This window comes from Blennius ocellaris (assembly GCF_963422515.1).
Source record: "Blennius ocellaris genome assembly, chromosome: 22".
NCBI classification, from domain to species: Eukaryota; Metazoa; Chordata; class Actinopteri; order Blenniiformes; family Blenniidae; genus Blennius; species Blennius ocellaris.
Genome location: NC_137671.1, coordinates 2204265 through 2221136, shown reverse-complemented (window position 1 = coordinate 2221136; position 16872 = coordinate 2204265). Strand labels below are relative to the sequence as shown.

The following is a 16872-nucleotide window of genomic DNA, read 5'->3' as shown; positions in this document are numbered from 1 at the left end:
TCAATAAAACCTAAGATCAATAAAACCTAAGATCAATAAAACCTCAGATCAATAAAACCTAAGATCAATAAAGCCTAGGATCAATAAAACCTAAGATCAATAAAACCTAAGATCAATAAAGCCTAAGTCTCTGATTGAACTTTGACCTCTCAGACCGATTCAATAAAACCATTTTGATTCTGTTTGATCAGAAAAGCTGAAAATGCTCCGAGTCGTTTGTTCTGCTGGAGTTTGTTTTATTGGACGAGTTCGACCTGCGGAGGGAAAACTGTGTGTGTGTGTGTGTGTGTGTGTGTTCACACAACATTAACATTTGAATTGAAAACACGTTTTCGTTTCAGAAAAGTCTCACGTTCACACGCCAACGTTTTGAAAACGACGTTGGTTTCCATGGAAACGGCAGCAACAATGAAAAGCATGTGGTGTTGGTGTGTGACCACTAGTGGCCGCCAGCGTTCGTTTTTCAACTTTCATTACTCGAAAAATGTAAACGAGGCTTCGACGACCCGAGTAAACAAACACATGCGTTCGCCTGCTGTGATGTCACGATGATGTCATCACATCGCGATGAGCCACCGAGGTTTTGCTCACGTCAAAGAGTCGAGACGGGAAATCAGGTTCCCACAGGAAGCTCAGACGCCAAAATAAAAGTGGACGTCAGTCATTAAAAGAAAACGCGTGACGACGAGATGAACCAGATTATTTATGAGATTAAGATGAAAGTAGAGTAGATTAACACCCGTCGTCCCTCAAGTCATTAAAGTGCCCAAAGAAACATTGTTTACCGACCGTTTCCATGGAGACGCTCACTTCAGTTTTAACATACGGAGGCAAGAAGAGAAATTCTTCTAAATAGTCCGTTTTTAAATCAACTTCATTAAAGGATTTTTGATTTTTTTTTTTTACTTTGTGGTTTGAATTAGGTTTAATGCTTTATAGTTTCTTTCACACATTTCCAAAACAATTCAGCGTTTTCAGTTGAATATAAATCATCCAGGAAATGTTGATATTATTTCTTAATAGAAATTGCTGTTTAAATTTCTATTCTAACCAAATTATCAACTGTACAAAATTCTAACGTTTTTATTCTTTATGTTGTCAACCAGATTATGTGTTGACATTAAATATTTGTTTATAAAATACACATATTCAAGTAAAAAAAAAAAAAAACAACTTTTAATAAATATTGACCAACTGGAAATGAAACAAATAAAAGAGGCTGGTGAGCAAATGTTTCAAATTTTAATCTTTATAAACCAGAAAAGAGGTCAAACTCGAAGAAAAACACCTGGATGTTGAATATTTCGTCAGCTTTACCTTGAAGTACTACATTTCCCGGGATGCAGCGCGGCGTAATCCTCCGTTAATCCAGGAATGTAGTTGAATTTCCATTTAATCTCAGGCTTCTTGTTGCCTCCGTACGACCAGCCAGTGTATTTACAGTCAAATAAACTCCGTTACAAAGAAAACAAAAACCTTAAAATAAACTCTAAATATATATATTGTTCTATATAAACTGTACTTTCTGCATCTTTGGTTAAATCGCATTATAAAGTTTGACCACTAGATGGCGCCACCACACCGGAAGGAGGACTGAATCTGCTCTTTATCCCACAAACCTGGACAAAACTTCCTTCACATCACTTCCTCTCAACCCTTTAAAAACTCCCAGCATGCTTTGCTCCACCGCTCACTTCCTGTTTTCACTTCCACTTCCTGTGGTCAGAGGTCAGAGGTCACTCGACGCCTCGCCCGACGGAGAATCAACCTTTAAAATCGTCCCAAACGGGCCAGAGCGTCTTAAAGCTTCTCCCTTCGCTCTTTTTCCTCCGACGGGAAACCGAAACTGCTTTTCTTCTAATGTTTGAAGTCAAACCTGCAGGATTCAGTCCAACTTCGACACCACGAGTCTGAAATGAGCCAAAAACCCTCCGAACCGTCAGTTTACACTGAAACTTTGGTTATCAGCCCAGCATGGAAACACAAAACCAGCAAAAAGGGCCTAATTTCTTCAAAATAAAAGGAAAATATTATATAAAAAAGACTTGAGTTCATACTAAAGCTTCCAAAAACCTTAATTTAATAATAATATATCATTTATCATTGATAAACTTACTTTAGTTGATGTTAAATCCTGGAAAATATTGAATAAAACATTGATGATGTCAATAATGACCTGACGTTTAAATAGTCTGACATTTCATTTGTTCTAAAGTCAATAAAACTATTAAATAAATATATAAAGTGAATAAAACTTTAAAGGGATGCAACATAATTATAAACTGACAAATATAAATATGAATTACGTTTCTTTAAATCAAGTCAAACTAGAGTGAACTTAATGATGATTTGAGTTTTAAATGGCAAATTTTAAATGTTTTCATTCAGACACAAAAAGCTTTTTGGCACATTTGAGACTCTGTACGTGTGTGTGTGTGTGTGTGTGTGTGTGTGTGTGTGTGTGTGTGTGTGTGTGTGTCCCACCAGTAGTCAAACTATTCTCTGTGTCACTGAGCAGATCGTTTCTCCGCCTCCGATATTAAAGAAAAATAAGACTTTGTTTAAAAAAAAAAAAAAAAACTTCAACCATATAAATTAAAAGGAGAAAAAATATTTACAGACCTTTAAAACAAATTAAATAGAAACGACGGGAGGTTAAAGGTGCAGAGCGGCCACGTAAATCCACGTCTGGACACAAAACGGTCAGGTGGAGTCAAACCAGTGGGACCTGAAGCGGCTCGCTGCCGCCCCCCCGCTGGACTCCTGTGGAACTACAAGGACAAACTGCACCTTGAAAGGACAGAACAAAGAGTCAGAGGACTCCAGGAGTCACGACAGAAACGGGGGATGAAGGATGAAAGAGTGATTTTTTTTTGGCACAGTGAGTGAATCTTTGGTGTCTTTCAGCTGTTCATGCTTTTAGTTCTTCATCCCTCCATCCATCCAGGACCTTCATCCCTCCATCCATCCAGGACCTTCATCCCTCCATCCATCCAGGACCTTCATCCCCTCCATCCATCCAGGACCTTCATCCCTCCATCCAGAAGCTGTTTGAGCTTCAGGCTAAAGTTCACTGCTGCTTTGTGCCTGTAGGGGGCAGCAGTCCAGTCTGAGTGGGGGTGGAGGGGTGGGGGGGGGGGGCTCTAGGACGGCCCCTGCGCCTCCTCCTGCACCTCCTGCAGCGCCTCCTGCAGTCTCTGCCTGTAGAGGGCGTAGCGCCGCACCACCGCCTCCCTCTGCTCCTCCTCCTCCTTCTCCAGGATCCGGAGGAAGTTCCTCAACTCGGGGATGGAGAAGGCGTCCCACTGAGGACACACACACACACACACACACACACACACACACACACACACACACACACACACACACACACACACACACACACACACACACACACACACACACACACACACACACACACACACACACACACACACACACACACACACACACACACACACACACACACACACACGATCCTGAGATGGACGAGTCACGTGAGCGAGTGAGAGAGAGAGAGAGAGTGAGAAAGAGAGTGAGAGAGAGAAAGAGAAAGAGACAGTGAGAGAGAGAGAAAGAGAAAGAGAAAGTGAGAGTGAGAGAGTGAAAGAGAGAGAAAGAGAGTGAGAGAGTGAAAGAGAGTGAGAGAGAGAGAAAGAGAAAGAGACAGTGAGAGAGAGAGAAAGAGAGAGAAAGAGAGAGTGAGAGAGTGAAAGAGAGAGAGAAAGAGAGAGACACACAGAGAGAGAGAGTGAGAGTGAGAGAGAGTGAAAGAGAGAGAGAAAGAGTGAAAGAGAGAGAGAGAGTGAGAGAGAGAGAGAAAGAGAGAGTGAGTGAGAGAGACAGTGAGAGACAGAGAGAGCGAGAGAGAGAGAGAGAGCGAGAGAGACAGTGAGACATAGAGAGACAGAGAGGGAGAGGGAGAGACAGAGAGAGGGAGAGAGAGACAGTGAGAGAGAGAGAGAGAGTATTTACCATGACCTCTCCAGTCTGCTGCTCTCTCAGGACGAAGCTCAGTGTGTCGGCGTCGGGTCCCGCCATCAGACGGAGGAACAGCGGCCGCTCGCCATCCGCCAGCTTACACACATACACTACAACACACACACACACACACACACACACACACACACACACACACACACACACACACACACACACACACACACACACACACACACACACACACACACACACACACACACACACACACACACACACACACACTTCATTAAAGCCGTCTCCACTTTCCCACAAACTCCATAAAGTCGCGGCTGAAAAGACTCGAGACTTCCAAACCGGCATCTTTTTAATTCACGTCTTTAATGTGCTTTTAATCTGAAGTCTGAGACGTGAAGCCAATGAAAGACGACCTGAGAGCATCAAACCTCCGACAGCTGCTTCACAGGCGGGATGTGTTGTATTTATACACACTGCACCAGTGTGTGTGTGTGTGTGTGTGTGTGTGTGTGTGTGTGTGTGTGTCTCACCCTGCTCCTCCCTGCGGTAGCGTTTGTACAAGGCGTACTTGGCAGGATTGTCTGCGACGGTGAACTTGTTCAGCAGAGCGACGATCACCTGGAAATAAAACGCGAGCTTCAGTTGATCTACGTCACTTTCAGACGATTGTGTAGAATACTGTACTGGCAGATACTTCTTCAATCCACCAGGTGGCGTAGTGAGTCACTGCGTTGTAGTATTTAATCAAACTACAAGGTTGGTGAATGAATCTCCAAAGTGGCTACAAAGTAACTCCCTACAACACCTTGTGGTCCAAACTGGTATTACAACAGGAAGTATGATGATTTTTTTAACACAAAATTAAATATGGTACCTTTGAATTGTACAAATTTACAAGTACTATCTACCTGTCCTTACAGTGTACTGATACAAGTATTTTTTAAATACCATGAAGCCTACTTCATACTCCACAAGCAAACCATATGGCTATGATTAGGTGTAGCACGTAGCATCGCTGGTGTGTGAGCCTGAAACTCTTTAGCATGTAGCATTGCTGATGTGAGCCTTGAAACTCTTTAGCATGTAGCATGTAGCATTGCTGGTGTGTGAGCCCTGAAACTCTTTAGCATGTAGCATGTAGCATTGCTGGTGTGTGAGCCCTGAAACTCTTTAACATGTAGCATGTAGCATCGCTGGTGTGTGAGCCTGAAATTCTTTAGCATGTAGCATCGCTGGTGTGTGAGCCTGAAACTCTTTAACATGTAGCATTTAGCATTGCTGGTGTGTGAGCCCTGAAACTCTTTAGCATGTAGCATCGCTGGTGTGTGAGCCTGAAACTCTTTAGCATGTAGCATCGCTGGTGTGTGAGCCTGAAACTCTTTAGCATGTAGCATTTAGCATTGCTGGTGTGTGAGCCCTGAAACTCTTTAGCATGTAGCATGTAGCTCTCTGCTCAGCAGTTAAACTACAGAGTGATATCAGGCTCTCTCTACTGGTGATCAGGTTGCTACGAGTGTTTAGTACGAACCTGGTGCTGTGTAGTTACAGAGTACACTGTGTGTGTGTGTGTGTGTGTGTGTGTGTGTGTGTGTGTGTGTGTGTGTGTGTGTGTGTGTGTGTGTGTGTGTGTGTGTGTCTACACACCCCTGGGCAGCAGCAGTCCAGTGACACACTGATCCCAGGTAATGAAATTAAACATCAACTCTCCTCTGGTCAACTTCTGTCAGCACACTGTAATTAAGTCACTGTGTGTGTGTGTGTGTGTGTGTGTGTGTGTGTGTGTGTGTGTGTGTGTGCGTGTGTGCACCACCTGTCGGACTGTGTTATTGGAGCTGATGTGCAGCGTGTTGGTGACCCCCCGGGGCAGATAGAAGGCCTCCCCCACCAGGGCCCCCCCGGGCCCCCGCTGACCCCCCCGCACCGTCACCGGCCGCCGCAGGTCCATCTGGACTTGGATGAATCCCGTGAAGGAGCCGGAGAACGATCCGGAGAACGAGCCGGTGGAGCCCTGGAACCACAACGACACGCCATGAGGCTCCTCCCCCCGGGTCCCCGTCTGAATCAGTGAATCTGGATCGATGATCCAGATTCAATCTGAAGTGATGCGAGACGACCGGACGTCTCCACAGCGTCCAGATGGTCCTCACGCTGTAATCCCATTACTCCGCACGGAGTGGCAGCTGAAATACTCGGTAATCTCACAGAACAAGCTGTCAAATGAGGAAGATTTACTTGATTGTTCTGTTCCTGGTCACATTTTAATTCGGCGCGACGTCGAACCCAAACTAGAATCTGGACTCAATCCAGTTGTTCAAAGTGCGAACCAGATGTCTCTCTTACTCCCACTGTGAAGCTTCAACCAGATTCTGATTTATGAGAATTAAATTCTACGGCTTCACATCTTTTAAGGTTTTCTAGTTACTTAATAATTAAACTAAATACTTTGTGTTGCCAAACTTTCATTGTTCTTAAATGTTTTATCCTTTATTGTGGATTTTAATTTGTTTTTCCCAGGAAGTGACCAAGTGGAAAAGTCACCTGCTGCTTCTTCAACGCTTCTGGATTGATTCTGTGGTTATACAATCACCTGGAATCACCTGGAATTACCTGGAATCACCTACAATGATCCTGAATAATCTAGAATCATCTGGAATCACAGAGTGAGCACTGATAGTATGGAAGTTTTGATGAGAGACGTGTTGAGGAGGGAAACAGCAAGAGAACAAGAAGAGAACAGGAGGAGAACAAGAAGAGAACAGGAGGAGAACACGGGGAGAACAAGAAGAGAACAAGAGGAGAAGAAGGGGAGAACAAGGGGAGAACAAGAGGAGAACAGGAGGAGAACAGGAGGAGAACAAGAGGAGAACAAGAGGAGAACAGGAGGAGAACAGGAGGAGAACAGGAGGAGAACAGGAGGAGAACAGGAGGAGAACAAGAGGAGAACAAGAGGAGAACAAGAGGAGAACAAGAGGAGAACAGGAGGAGAACAAGAGGAGAACAAGAGGAGAACAAGAGGAGAACAAGAGGAGAACAAGAGGAGAACAGGAGGAGAACAGGAGGAGAACAAGAGGAGAACCAGAGGAGAACAGGAGGTCCCGTTCTCTCCCGCCCTCTCCCGCCCTCCCCCGTCCTCCCCCGTCCTCCCCCGTCCTCCCCCGTCCTCCCCCGTCCTCCCCCGTCCTCCCCCGTCCTCCCCCGTCCTCCCCCGTCCTGTCCCCAGAGGAATGGACCTGCAGGACGGCGTGGTCTCGGTCCTGGACTCACCAGCGTCATCTTCAGGTGGTCTCTGGTCAGGACGTTGTACTGGTCGATCTTCAGTCTGATCTCCTCCCTGCTGAACTCCGTCCTCAGCTCTCTCTCCCTCTCCACATCCTGACGGGACAGAACAGAGGACGAGTGGATGAGCGGAGGAAGACGGCGAGAGGACGTCTTCACACCACGACCGACCGAAGAAGAAGAAGAAGAAGAAGAAGAAGAAACAGAATCTTCTCCAGAACGATACAAACTGAACAAACTGACTTTATTATCCGAGGCGTCGCAGCGATAATCCGCCGTACCGACGGAATGAAGATCAGCCGGTTCTCCAACGCCAGTGGAAGAAGAAACAAAAAACTAAAAAACTAAAACTTTACAAACTAAAACCGAGCCTTGGAGTCCAGGAAGCTTCTAAACTTTGCTGATGAAACGTTCTCCATGTATTTTTAGTCCTTCCTCGGTCCTCCGCCACACAATGGAGCTCTATGGAGCCTCCATGTGACGACTCCTTCATTCATTCACTCGTTCACTCCTTCAGACGGGTTAACAGACTGCGGGACTCCTGCGTCCTCAAACGAGGACAAACATGTTGACCTGCAGGAATAACTCGTCTGATTTAATCGCGGGAGCCTTGACCTGCATGTTCCGACATAAAACACCTTTTAAAAAAAAAAAATCACTTTGTGTCTCATGTTCTGCAACTGGCTTCTATTTTTAGAGGACAAGCTCCTGCTGGAGGCGGAGCTTCAGAGAAAACAGTGTGTGTGTGTGTGTGGAGTATAAATAAGTGGATGAGGCTGATAAAAGCTGGCAGGACGACACACGTGCAGCTCAGAAGAACATCTGTTGAATTCCAGACGTCTTCTGAAGGATTAAATGTCGTTAAAAAAAAAAAAAAAAAAAAAAGGCCGCCGGGAGCAAAAACATGTAAAAAAAAAAAAAAAAAAAAAACTAACGTCAGTCACGTGGAACCACTGAAAGGTTCTGCAGGAAAGATCTGAGGGGCTTTCAAGTGGTGGACGACGCCTCCCGTTTCGTTTGTTCAAAACAACAACAAGCAACAGAGTCTGCGAACCGACTGGTGGTTAGAAACACAGAACCTCCACAAGGGAACCGATCTGAGTCTTTTCACTGTGGAGGGAAGAAGAAGAAATGGAGGATTGTTGGTGTTTGAAGGGTCCAGCTTCAAAAGTTTAATGTGCTTCAGGAGAAAAGACCAAGAATCTATTCTTATATTTGGTGATTTAAAAAGGCGAGAGAATTGGTTACGAGTCCAGGTCTTAAGACAAGAGTCACCGAGAGGGTTCCACTAGAAAGAACCAGGTTCTAGTTCAGTTCTTAAAGAGCAACTCCAAAGAACCAGTTGTGTTTCCATCATCAGGAGCCGGTAGAACCAAGAGACGGACTGTAACCGTGGTCTGGTCCAGGAACCAGGAGACGGACTGTAACAGGGGTCTGGTCCAGGAACCAGGAGACGGACTGTAACAGTGGTCTGGTCCAGGAACCAGGAGATGGACTGTAACAGGGGTCTGGTCCTGGAACCAGGAGACGGACTGCAACAGGGGTCTGGTCCTGGAACCAGGAGACGGACTGTAACAAGGGTCTGGTCCAGGAACCAGGAGACGGACTGTAACAGGGGTCTGGTCCAGGAACCAGGAGACGGACTGTAACAGGGGTCTGGTCCAGGAACCAGGAGACGGAGTGTAACAGGGGTCTGGTCCAGGAACCAGGAGACGGAGTGTAACAGGGGTCTGGTCCAGGAACCAGGAGACGGACTGTCGGTCTGCAGGTGACCTTGGCACCAGCAGCCTCGGAGGACTTTGGGCTGGTTGGGTTCATACAAGGCTTCATGCAGCTCTGATCTATTAAAAACCACTTAGTCACACTTGGAGCAGAATCCAAGGAGGCTCATACACCCTTATATGGAGAGAACACACACACACACACACACACACACACACTCCAGAAAGTCTTGGTCTGTTTCTTTCTCAGGTCGGCTCCAGGTCTCAGTGTGGGTCCGGGTCTCAGTGTGGGTCCGGGTCTCGATCAGAGCAGCAGGTCAGACCAGTCTAAGCTCTTTAACAGGAATTGACAGGTAAGCAGATTACCTGTGAGCACAGAGGAGAGGCAGTGACACTCCACACTGACATGTCCTCTGTGTGTGTGTGTGTGTGTGTGTGTGTGTGTGTGTGTGTGTGTGTGTGTGTGTGTGTGTGTGTGTGTGTGTGTGTGTGTGACAATCAACAGGAAATCCTTCACATCCTCATTACTGAGGAAACCCTGAGGTACACCAAACCAGATAAATGCATTATGAACACATTCACTTCCTCATGTGAGGTCATGTGACCACCATGTGACCACCAGGTGAGGTCATGTGAAGTCATGTGACCACCATGTGAGGTCATGTGAAGTCATGTGACCACCAGGTGAGGTCATGTGACCACCAGGTGAGGTCATGTGACCGCCATGTGACCACCAAGTGAGGCCATGTGACCACCAGGTGAGGCCATGTGAAGTCATGTGACCACCATGTGAGGTCATGTGAAGTCATGTGACCACCAGCTGAGGTCATGTGACCACCATGTGACCACCAGGTGAGGTCATGTGACCACCAGCTGAGGTCATGTGACCACCAGGTGAGGTCATGTGACCGCCATGTGACCACCAAGTGAGGCCATGTGACCACCAGGTGAGGCCATGTGAGGTCATGTGACCACCAGCTGAGGTCATGTGACCACCATGTGACCACCAGGTGAGGCCATGTGACCGTCATGATCCTGGTCCAGATCCTCCCACTGAAGCAGGATGGATCCACAACTCCCCTGTACTCCGATTACTCCACGTTTAGAGTTACCGTCCAGCAGGGCTCCCTGCCTCAGACCGTGGAGCTGCAGCCCTGCAGGTCCTCCATGTCCCCCCGATGATTACCGTGAGCAGCTGGTGGACCATCGGGACCGTGAGGAGACCTGGAGAACATGCGGGGCTGCAGCTCCAGGGTCTGGACCAGACAACATGTGAGCTCTTATCTGGGCCGTTCAAAACATTCCACCATGACTCACTTTGGACTCCGTCCAGGAACCCAGGTGGAGGAAGGACTGGGAGACTTTACTCGAGTAGAGTACAGAGTTAAATCTGACTGGATTACAAGTAAAGCTGCTGTGAGGTTTACTTCCATGTTCCTTACAGAACAACAAGGGAAAGAGTTTTGGAAAGTAAAAAGATCTCAGTCCAGAGTGGAAACTGACGTTCAGCCTTCATCTCTCCTCTTCATCACACACCTGCAGCATTCCTGTCTTTCTTTGCCCCCCCCCCCCCCCACCAGTGTGTGTGTGTGTGTGTGTGTGTTCCAGACTAAACATGATGATCTCACCAGCTTGTTTGACATGAAAGACATTGAGAATGTCGTCTCTGTTCCTGTGTTTAGTTCAACAATGAAACCGTCTGTAACCAAGACTGAGTGAGTAACTAAACTCGGTGAGTAACTAAACTCAGTAACTCCACCCAGCGTACAACAACAATACATAGAGAGTAACTAAACTCAGAGAGTAACTAAACTACAGTGCGGGGCCGTGCACACAGAAGGCCGGCTCATGTAAAACCAGCTGTTTTCGGCCAATCACCCGCAGGAGGCGGAGCTTCAGGAGCCTGGAATTGTTTTGTTTTTAACTAAACTGGGGTCCCAGAGTGGGGAAATTTTAAAACCCCGGCTCGGCTGGCAAAGGTGGAAAAACGATGACGTCGGAGTCTACTTCTACATTTCTATGTACTTCTATGTCTTCCTTCTGCGTTGTTGGTGTGTTTGGTGGGTCACAGCGCCCCTACAGGCCTGGCAGGTGTACTACGTGTTCATAGTGACGCGTGGACGGAGGTTTTTTTAAGAACCTCGGGGAGAAAAAAAAAAAAAAAGTGGTTTTGGCTCGTGTGGGCGGGGCCTGAGAGTCACTCCACTACACTCCCGTCACGGGGATTTAATGGTGAAAGCTGCTTCATTCTTTCTTCTTCAAAATTGAAGATATAATATTAAGTATTAAGGTTGTAAAAAATCTGGAAGCTTCACTTTCTTTCTCCTCGACATTAAAAACTTTCAAGATGCTGTTCTATCCCTCCATCGCCCCGTGACCCTGTAACACCCCCCCCCCCCCCCCCCCCCCACCACTGTGTGAGGCTTCCTGTGGAGGGTGGGGGGGGAAGTGGAGACCGGCCACACCTTTCCTCCCAGCATTCCTGCTAACGGGCAACACACACACACACACACACACACACACACACACACACACACACACACACACACACACACACACACACACACACACACACACACACACACACACACACACACACACACACACACACACACACACACACACACACACACACACACACACACACACACGGTCTCAACAAACCGCTGACTCAGCAGATCTTCATTGTGGCATCATAAATCATGTTTGAAGCTCTTCTAGAGAAACTTCAGACTCTTTTAAAACCTTGTTTGGTCTTATGGAACTAAAAAAAGGAATCATGATGGCAAAACCCGAACAACGGAATCACAATGTTCATATCAGATCCAGACTTTTGGTGCAACGTGTTTCATAAGTTGAGCAGCAAATCAAAAGTCAACGGCGTCAATCTACAAAGTCAAAGAGACGCTCAACCTTTGAAAGGAAAAAAAAAAAAAACTTCGTAGTATTTCAAGTGTCCGTTCACACGGCTACGTTGCCCAGAGCCACTGAAAAAAACTACTTTTTGAAAACGCCTCTCAAGGTGGAACTTTTTGAAAAAGTTTTTGTGTCCCGTCGTCGTGTAAACGGCTGAAACCACAACTTCCTGGAAACGCTCGGCTGGTCATGAAAGCTGCACCGTTCAATCCTTCCTGACGTTTCTGGGGAAATAAACTTCCTTTTCACAAATTGGGAAACTTTTGTGAATCGTTGCCGTGGAAAGCAACGATTCACAAAGCCAGAATCAGTTCTAATAGTAACACTCGGATACAAAGTAGTAATTCTAATCAGCTGCATGAACTTATCATTTAGACTCTGTTCACACCTTAGGGTTCACCTAAACCAGGAATCTGATTCACCTGGACCAGATGTTTCTGGCCTGTCGTCCACACCAGAACCTGGTTCAACTAATCCAGATGTTTCTGGCCTGTCGTCCACACCAGAACCTGGTTCACCTGAACCAGATGTTTCTGGCCTGTCGTCCACACCAGGAACCTGGTTCACCTGAACCAGGAACCTGGTTCAACTAAACCAGGAACCTGATTCAACTAATCCAGATGTTTCTGGCCTGTCGTCCACACCAGAACCTGGTTCACCTGGACCAGATGTTTCTGGCCTGTCGTCCACACCAGAACCTGGTTCAACTAATCCAGATGTTTCTGGCCTGTCGTCCACACCAGAACCTGGTTCACCTGAACCAGATGTTTCTGGCCTGTCGTCCACACCAGGAACCTGGTTCACCTGAACCAGGAACCTGGTTCAACTAAACCAGGAACCTGATTCAACTAATCCAGATGTTTCTGGCCTGTCGTCCACACCAGAACCTGGTTCACCTGAACCAGATGTTTCTGGCCTGTCATCCACACCAGTAACCTGGTTCACCAGGAACATGAGGCAGTTTCAGAAGTGAAAAGAGGTTGTTTTTTTTTAAACACGGATCCCAGAGTGGGGAAATTCTAAAACCCCGGCTCATGAGTCACAGCGCCCCTAAAGGCCTGGCATGTGTACTACATGTTCATAGTGATATGTGGATGGATTTTTTCGTCGTGTGGATGTACCCTCAGAAAGTAACTACACTACACTTAGAGAGTAACTACAGTCCCCCCCCCCCCCCCAGTCCTCTTTCTGTCCATTACATATCCAACATGTCCGTCTCCTCAGAGACGTGGTTAAGTAATGAGACGAGGGGAAATGGATTTAACCTGGCAGCAGCTCAGATTCTGTCTGTGCTTCAGTCCATTGTTGCACTGAAGTCAAAGGAAGAATGTAAACACTGCCGGGGGGCGCGAGGGGGGGGGGGAGAGGCCTGTCCAGGCCTGATCTCGTACAGCCCGGCGCTCCGGGACGCTCACGGGGTTAAAAATCTGAGTCACAATCTAAAGCAGCTTTGTCAAACGTCTCCAGCTCAGACTTATCTGCTCCAATTCTCAATCAAAACGGGGAAAAAGGAACACCGTTAATGATAAAACCATCATTAAGAGCTTCTTTTATGCTCCTGGTGGTTAAAAACAAGTATTTATATTCACTGTACCTTCACTTTACCTCCAATCTGATTCAATTCTATATAAACCAGAAACACGAGTAACATTACCGTATTTACCAGACTATAAGTCACACTTTTTTGTTTTTATTTCTTCAGCTGTTCACACAACATATTAAAAGAGACGACGGCTATTAACATATACGATACATCCCAGTTGGGACCAGTAGATGTCACTGTAGGACGACAGAAAACTGCTACAATACTGAATTAAAAAAACCCATTATTGGTGTATTTGACTGAAAAAACGCGTCGAAAGATGCCTCGGTCATCGACTTGGTTGTTTCCAAGTAATTTTTTCTTTTTGATGTCTTATGTCAAAACGTGTGGAAACTTTCTCCACGAGCTCTGAATACGTTCTACGAGGAGGAATGTTCCGTCTCTCCCAGGGCGGAGAGGTTTTGTGTGGCGTCTAAACAAATAGTGTGAAATCTGTGGTCGGCGTGACGGTAAACATGCCGCCTCTGCTCAACTCCCAGAAGTCCTGTGCTTTAAACACCGCGAAACGTAAACGGACAACCCGATTCTCCAGTCCAAGGGTTCATTTCTACTGTGGAGTCTGTACTTGTGCAGCGGGATGAAGGGATCAGGAGTTACGTGATCGTCGTATACGACTGTCGGACGAAGGCGGTGTCTCGCCGTCTGACAATGGAAACACGGGGAACCATACCTGCGAGACGTCCTGCCGCCAGTGTGTGTGAAGAGAAGTCACGATGTGGTCGGACCAGCCCCCCCCCCCCCCTCCACCCCCCACAGGCATGAAACTCACCAAAACACAGATCCAGATCTCACGCAGCGGTAATGATCGGACGGCGGCGTTTCAGCGTCTCTGGCAGAGGAGCTAATGACACACCGGCCAACGGGTGATTTGACACGCGAGTCTCGGTCCCGTCATTACGTGGAAACCCTCCATTATGCCTGTTAAAGGGGGGGGGTGGGGGGTGGGGGGGGTGAGCGGCGCATCTGGAACGCCATTTACCGAAAGGCCGACGGCAGAGTTTAATTCACTGGTTCATCATGTACAGGGGTGGCCACACTTTTTCAGCCTGCGAGCTGCTTATAAAACGACCAAGTCAAAGTGATCTACCCACTACAAAAATGCAAAACATATTTATTTTCAAATATATTGAGGATTCTTTATATGTACAATGTACAATGATGTACCTTGCAAAACCGTATGAACCAATATTGTGCAACACGACATAATTAACTCTGAACATTTGTTGTAATTACCCGAGTTTACTCTGACGACCTTCTTTGGTATCGTGACGGTCGACTGGCAGACGAGACAAACGCACTTCGAAAATGACATCGTGAAAAAAAAGTCCACCTCCCATTCCTCGTGAAAGTGAAACGTCTTCGTCTTCTCACTTGGTCCAGCCCCCCCCCCCCCCCACTAATTTTTTGGGAGGGCTTCAAATTTGCGGTAACTCGCTGACTAGCTTGTTAGCTTCACCACACTTGGCGTCGTTGTTAGCGCGTGTGCGGTGACCTGAAGGTCAGAAACATTCAGCCGTCATCTGACGCTGCGTTCGATTGTACTCGTTATTCGGAAAAGTAAATTAGTTTCATTACACCAGCGTCTATTTTTTTTTTTCTAATGTCATGTGATCTACTATTACTACCTTTGCGATCTACTGGTAGATCGCGATTGAGCACCCCTGATCATGTAGGTTTGAGTGGTTTGTTTTGTTTTCTTCCCCTCTGGTGGTTCTGAACGAGTCCCACGTTTCCACCGCAGGAAGAAATAAACCCCAGACCAAACAACTCCGGCTCCAAATGACCAAACAGGTTCTGCCGCAACCAAACGAGACGCTTCACCGTACGGCTGAAAACATTCTGACGGACAGGCTCTTCAATCTACAACAGATTTTACTTCATTTATTAAAGTTATGTTGATGCTGTTTTTAACTCTCCTGAACCGAGCACTGACCGGCTCTGGCCAGGGAGCGTACTCCACATGGAAACACTCACTTTTCTGACACTTATAATTTAACCGTCAACGTGCCAGAGAAGGTAGATTAATACATGGGTTTCGTGTATTTAATACACAGGTTGTGCTCTTTGTACCGAACAAAATAATTGAGGCACTTTTACCCTTTTTACTGAACGACAGAAACTAAATTCCAAGTATTAATTGTGGGGTTTTATCTTCCTTGTACCTAAGAAGGGAGCGGAGCAGAGACTTCTGATATCAGACGGCGGGTTTGTCTTGGTGATAAAAAAAAAAAAATCAAATACAGGAAGTGGAAAGTCTGATGATGAAAAATGACGAATGATAAACGAATGAGAAAAGCCTTCATGTTCTGGTTGAAGCTCCAGCTGACCATGCTGTTGCCATGGAAATGGACATCATTTTCAGAACGTTGCCACGTAAACAACTTTTTTCTGAAACAAAAACAGTTTTTTTTTTTTTTTTACTTAAAGGTGTGAACAGAGTAGAGTTCCTCCTTTGTATTCGAGTATTACTATTAGAACTGATGCTGGCTTTGTTTCCACGACGACGATTCACAAAGGTTTCACTCACAGACCAGCGCCGCAGGAAACTACAACTTTCAGGATTTCATTCATTAATCATCTGTTTCAAATATTGCTGGCGAGTCATTCACCGCGGGGTTTTCGTAGAAAACATGGCCCTGCCACCCAAACCCCCGACCACAACAGGAGCACCGCCAGGAGGTACTCCGTCACCTCCACACACACACATTCTGACGACCTGTCGGGGTTATTTATCTCCGTCAGGCTCCCACTTTCCCCCCCCCCCCCCCCCCTTGCTCTTCAAACGCTCGGCGCCGCGCCGCAGAGCGAGCTGCGGTTTGGACACGACGGCGTCCCGGAGATCACGGCCTGCCTGAAACTGCTCCCAGATGACGCCTCCTGCTCACGCTTCTTTGAACTTATTTACCGTATTTTCTGGACTATAGCTTCCACATCTGTCCAACAAATGATCATGAGGGGTAAAAAAAAAGTTGTCCAAATGTTGATAATTCAGGCCCGTCGGTCGTTATTCCAGAAACTTCTGCCAACTTGTTCCCGGGCCTTTAACCCACGACGAGCCTACGTTTGTTTCTCCCTCCCAGTTTGGGTTCTGCGGTAAAGTACGGCAGTCATGGAGGGTTTTTTCTGCGGTTCTGTAGCAGCTCTCCGTCGTCATACAGTGGCACCTAGTGGCCACAAGTGGCATGCACTGGGATATTCTATCACGCGAGCCGCATCTTAGCACAAGTTGCATGAGACGCCAGACACCTGAAAACACTGGGACTTCTAGTCTGAGACTTACGGTAAATTAAAAGGATCGACATCTTGAGCTTCAGCGGCAAAACAGACGGTCGCTGGTTTAACGAGTCTGTCCGAGGTTCCCGCCCGGTGACCTTTGACCCTGTGTTATGAGGCTGCAGG

The 16872-nt window shown here is 46.7% G+C and overlaps 1 protein-coding gene across 1 annotated transcript in view; it reads right to left on the bottom strand.

Annotated features, from left to right (window-relative positions):
• Nucleotides 1-1203: 1203 nt before the first annotated feature.
• The window catches only part of rassf3 (Ras association domain family member 3), a gene marked incomplete at its 5' end in the record, with an annotated part of 40102 nt that continues 24433 nt past the window's right edge, over nt 1204-16872 (bottom strand). The window contains 5 exons of the mRNA XM_080518542.1: nt 1204-3305; nt 3976-4091; nt 4488-4575; nt 5768-5965; nt 7222-7329. Coding sequence (XP_080374668.1) covers nt 3144-3305; nt 3976-4091; nt 4488-4575; nt 5768-5965; nt 7222-7329 — 672 coding nt within the window. The 3' untranslated portion in view covers nt 1204-3143. The remainder of the gene's footprint in view (nt 3306-3975; nt 4092-4487; nt 4576-5767; nt 5966-7221; nt 7330-16872) is intronic.